Source organism: Artemia sp. Qi Xiang Cuo, chromosome 3 (assembly GCF_049724085.1).
Source record: "Artemia sp. Qi Xiang Cuo chromosome 3, ASM4972408v1, whole genome shotgun sequence".
NCBI lineage: Eukaryota > Metazoa > Arthropoda > Branchiopoda > Anostraca > Artemiidae > Artemia > Artemia sp. Qi Xiang Cuo.
Genome location: NC_142796.1, coordinates 60,056,230 through 60,062,037, shown reverse-complemented (window position 1 = coordinate 60,062,037; position 5,808 = coordinate 60,056,230). Strand labels below are relative to the sequence as shown.

Here is a 5,808-nt window from a genome sequence, read left to right as displayed (position 1 = left end):
ATTCTAGGACCACTGGGTCGATACGATCACCCCTGGAAAAAAAACAAATAAACATACATCCGGGATCTTTCTTCTGGAAAAAAATGCAAAATTCCACATTTTTGTAGATAGGAGCTTGAAACCTCTACAGTAAAGTTCTCTGATACGCTGAATATGATGGTGGGATTTTCATCAAGGTTCTATAGCTTTTAGAGCGTCTTTCCCCCTTTTTTCAAAAATCAGCCAAATTTTCTCTGGCGCGTAACTTTTGATGGGTATGACTAAACTTGATGAAAGTTATATATTTGAAATCAGCATTGAAATCTGATTCTTTTGATGTATCTATTGGTATCAAAAACCTGATTTTTAGAGTTTTGGTTACTATTGAGCCGGGTCGCTCCTTACTTACAGTTCGTTACCACCACAGTTTATAGAATTAGCAGTATGATCATACACTATCTCACCCATTAGTAGTAACCTATCTAGTACTTTCAACCCTACATTCAACCCTACAAGAATATGGCCAAAAGTGTATACACTATGAACGGGACATAGTAACCTATCTAGTACTTTGAAATATACATTGAATTACATATGGATATGTGTGCAGTTTAACCGGTACATTGGCTTACCAGAGTAAGCGCCCAATTCGTTAAAAACTTACATTCAAACTTATGCCTGAAGGCATAAATATGTGTGTTAGGTTTCGAGTGATTGGTTTACCAGGGCCATTTGTAAAGAGGTGTCATTTCTATAGAAGCTATAGCAATTTGAAAGATCATATGGAATTTGCTTGAAGCTATATACTTTGCGTGCGCGCCCCTACCAAACAGGTTGGGTATAATCTGTTCTGGTTCAAGTTTTTTCCGACACAATTAAATGAATTTCTATTTCATGATATACAAGTTTTTTTTTAGGTTAAATCAGTGTCGGAAAAACCGGTGTATCTTTTTAGATTCCTATTACTTTTTTATACATTCAAGTTTCAAGTTAGATTCCTCAACAGTTTTAAATAGCTTATTGAACATAACACAACTGACATTTTTTGCAAGCATTTACATAGAAAATTGATAATTCAAAGAAATTTCTGGTGAGTAGAAATTTTCTCATTATTATAATAAAAAAAGAAATTGTCTTGTCATTAGTTTAATGAATAAATTCTTTCCTTAAACTATAACTAATGATAAATTTATAACTATAAGGCTTTTTTTATTTGGATCTTAAAACAATAAATAATTCTATTTTTTGTTTTCGATTTATACGGGGTTTTTTTTTTTCCCTTTTTTTTAGGAGTTTTTTTTAAAAAACTTACAGGCCAGTCTGCAATTAAGGAGTTATTTTTATAATGATCAGTTAACCTTTTTAGGGATGTTTTTGAAAAATTTCTTAGCTCTATTGAAAAAAAAAATGTTTTACACTACTTTAAAGGCCTAACATAAAATGAATTATTTTCCAAACCCAAAATGCATTTTTTTTTTCATTTTAAATTTTACCCTTTTTTTTTCAAGGAAGTGGACACGTGCAATACCCCCCCCCCCCTTCTGAAAAGAAAGCAAGATATAGCGAAGGTATATTAATGAAAGCTGCAAGACCATCAATTATAAAATTCGCTGCTAGAGCTACACACGACCTGGACCAGCCAATGGCCACGAATCTTTTAATGACAGGGTCCTCTGACCCCAGTGTTAGCTCCATGTCAGCTGGAAGGAACTTGAAAAGGGAATGGACTGCTTCATATAATGCCTCAGCTCAGCTTACTGAAGATTGTGAGCTTGACCCCCTTCAAGTTTTGCCAAGGAGTTCAGATATAGAAGCCCAGTCAGATTTTGTAAGTATATACATGATTTTTTTTTTTCTATCCCTATTTTCAAAAATAAGGTAAATTTTCTCAGGCGCATAGCTTTTGATGAGTAAAATTTCAAATTTGTTTCTAAAAACTATTTCATTTTCTTTCATTAACCAAATTAGCGGTCTATATAAAGGAATGCTAATCATGCATTTATATAACAAAAAAAAAACTTACCTCGTAACTTCTAACCAAGATGAATTCTAATGCAATAATACAAAAATTGATTTTACAAAAAAACTAAATATTTTAAAAAAAAAACTAAAACGATTTTCTACATAAAACTTGACAAGCACTTTTAAAATGGTATTTGTTAGCTAAAGCATTTGCATGTATCCGCTACTTATCAGATCTCCCATCGCTTTTTAATCCGATTTGAATTCTAAGTGGGTCCCTTGCAAAGTGTAGTTTGAATAGCAAGATGTCTATCTTCGATAAGCGATTAAAACAAGAAAAAAGGTTTTTGATAATTCCCAAATATGTCTTCACGGCGATGTCAAGAAATAGTATTTGGGCGAACCCGTGTTTGGTCATTTCATTGAAACACTTAGGTGTTTTCGAGAAAGAATTTGAGGCTGTTCTATTTGAACAGTGTTGTGAAGTCCGATACCCCCAACTCGAAAGGGTATTGATCCTCCTCCCTCGAGGGAAGCGCCTGGTTCCCAAGGGTTCTTACCGGGAGAGGGGAGGAGAGGAGGGGAGAGGGAGAGGTGGGGAGAAGGGTTCTAAGAAAGGACCATCCAGCATTTCAATTGCACTTTAATTGTTGATATGGGTGGAGAGAAAAGTTCTTCTCTCTTAAAAACATTTATTTAGCCCAGGTCAACTTCAAACAAATCCGCTAACAAAAGTCACTTGAAAATACGGATTATTGAGAAGGTAGCACCATCAACCCCCAACATATGGGATTCGTTTCCGTTAACTGAAGCCGAGGAGCAAGTGTTCATAGAGCAGATACCGAGTCAGTTGAACGATGGTCAAATTTCATTGAGAATTATAATGAAGAGGCTCAAACAATCGAATTGGATCCATATTTTACATTTTTATTTAAAAAAAATTTTGGAATAAAACCATTAGTTTTTTTTTATCAGGATGCGTGTTTATTTTTTTTTTCAGGGGAGACTTTATCGACACAGAGGTCCTAGAATATTGAGAGAGGCTTCATTCAAATAGAAATTAATAGTTCAAGTATTCCTATTAAGGGACACCAGGATTTGGACTGCAACTAAGCCCCCATCCTAGGTTTATTTTTTCCCAAAGTCATCTGATTAAAAGTTTTAAAGCACCGTATTTGTTCAAAAAAATCTAATAACTCTGTCTTTGAGGATGATTTAATCCATCACAATCCTGGGAGGAGGACTGCAAGTTATGAGCTTTGTCCATTGTTTTCATATTGCTTTGGTTTTTGGGAAGTATACAGACGTGTTATGTTTATTTTTGGGGTGTTTGGAGGGGTTGGGGTCGGGAGTTAAGGGGGATGATCTCTCCAAGGAGGTAATTTTAATGGGGGAAGAGAAATTTTCTGTGTAGGTGGTGTCAGATTTCCCAGCACTATTTAAAAACGATAAGAAACTAAATTTTAAACTAAAATTTAAACTAGAAACTAGTTTGAATAAATAAAACTTTCAGTTGAAAATTTTTCAACTGAAAGTAAGGATCAACTTTAAAACTTAAAAAGAACAGAAATTATTTCGTATATGAGGGGGTTCGCCCCTTCGTCAATACATCACTCTTTAGGCTAAAGTTTGTTTATTGCTTTCCAAAGAGCTATTTATTCTAATTAAGCGACCTTTTTGATTCAGGGGTCATTTTTAAAAAATTGGAACAAAATTTGAACTTAGCGTGAAAGGCGAGGTGTTGAGGAGGAGGGAACCCCCCTCATATACGTAATAATTTTGGTTCATTTTAATTTTTAGTGTTTCTCCTTACTGTCAGCTGAAAAAAGTTTGTTTTTCTATGTAATTATTAACAAGCGTTTGAACGATGGTCAAATTTCATTGATAATTCTAATGAAGAGGCTCAAACAATTGAATTGGATCCATATTTTGCATTTTTATTAAAAAAAAATTTTTTAATAAAACCATTAGTTTTTTTTTATCATTTTATTGTACTAACTTACCCGTATAATAATAATACCACATTTGCATGACTAAAAAAAAAAAAATATATATATTTTTTTAAATGTTCAGTTGACATTATGAAAGACATATGGCAATATAACTTTGTTTCTTCTTCTTTTAATTGTTAAGGTGATTGTAGTGGCATTGGTAGTGTGCCAGAGACCATGAGAAATTGACAAAGTTTATTAACTATAAAAAAATTTACATAAAAAATAGAACTTTTTTTTTTCTGAAGATTAAAAATATTGCACCACCAGCGACAACAGTGAGTGATGAAGCAACTATATTTACTGGACCGATTCTTTTACCACCAGCAAAGTTCAGGGATGAAGCTACACTGGCTCTAGAGACTTTGGAGTGGGACAGAGGGTTCCTTAACGATGTTTTTGGGGAAATGGCCGGCCTGTATGACTTCAGCTGTGATATTGACATGCTTGAGGATCCAGGGTGGACAGATAGTTTCATACGTGAATATTTAGGTGATGTTACAAGTAAATTTGAACAGGGTCCTCATAACGAAATTCTATCAGAGGACAACACAGGCTGGCTGGACCAATTGTCCACAAATACCTTGAAATATGTACTAGGGGACATCAAGCCATATCCCCTCAATGTGATTGAACAGACTGGGACTGGTGGTATTGACAATTCTCTGTCACCCACCATCATTCCACTTAATGCTATAGATAGAAGTAGTAATTCAACAGCAACAGCACCCCCTCTTCCGGATTTTTTTCTCTCCGACTCTGCCTTGCATCACACATTGGTCTACAGCACCAAATTTGGTGACCCCTTCAACTCTCTAGTCTCGGGAGATATAATAACAGCTTCCCTGGCCATTACACATTCATATACTGATAAGATTCGAGCCATTCTTGAACAACACAGGGGGGTGTGGGGAGTGGGGGTCAGTTTAAAAGCATCAATAGCACTAAAAATATTTTTTTTAAATGAAAATGCGGGTGAGATGTATTCGAAATACTTGCACACAGATATGTTGCCAATGCACCCCCATTTATCAATTTATGGGGAGTTTTTTCTAAATTGGGATATTCGTATTCAAAGTAAGTGGGAAATTTGTAACGTGGGGGGTCGTGGATATGTGGTTTTATTTATTTACAGTTTAAATGTTAAAATTTGTCTTTTTAAAAAGGATTTTATTGTACGCGGGGGACATTGGGGAGGGATGCCAATTGAATTAAAATATCATTCAGATTTAGAGGGATATAAGGGGGTACAACGAAACTGTTTCAATACGAGGCTGCAGTGTTTCAAGTATACATTTTTAATTGCAGTATACAGACCACTTCAAAAAGATGCATCTAAGAAAAAGTTAGACAAAATGGCAGTTAATGGTAGGGAGGGTTCAAAGTTCCCCAAAGTAAATTTTAATTGTTTAAATGGTGAATATCCCGTGACACTAAAAGGAATATAGATTTTTGAGCGGGCTAATGCACATTTAAAGATTCGTGTCACGGTGTTACAGTATGAACCAGAATTTGAAGAGGGTCAGCATTCCGATAAGAAGGATGTCTTATTTCCAGTGCGGGCTTCTTCAATTGATTGACTATAACTTTTGGCGTGGCTTCTATACACCCCAACCACAGACTCTAATTAAATTGGTTATTTCAATCTGGTTATGGATAAAAGTACGGATATATGAGAGAGTAAAAAGGGAGAGGGTGTTTGTTATTACGGCCAACATGCCTCTCAAGATTTTGGACTGATTTAAAGTTAAAGCATCACATGAAACACTGTAAACGTCATGATTACCAGGCTGTGGAGACGGTAAGCGGAGATAGAGTAATCTTACGTTTTAAAAAATTTCAAAACACGCTCCTGCAGAGCAATAAGATCGCTTTG

General features: G+C 35.1%; 1 protein-coding gene across 1 annotated transcript in view; it reads left to right on the top strand.

The window, feature by feature from the left end:
* The window catches only part of LOC148954354 (SUN domain-containing protein 3-like), a 30,000-nt gene that overhangs the window by 1,575 nt on the left and 22,617 nt on the right, over nt 1–5,808 (top strand). Inside the window, exon 2 of the mRNA XM_089086245.1 lies at nt 4,181–4,350. Within this exon, the coding sequence (XP_088942371.1) occupies nt 4,181–4,350 (170 nt within the window). The remainder of the gene's footprint in view (nt 1–4,180; nt 4,351–5,808) is intronic.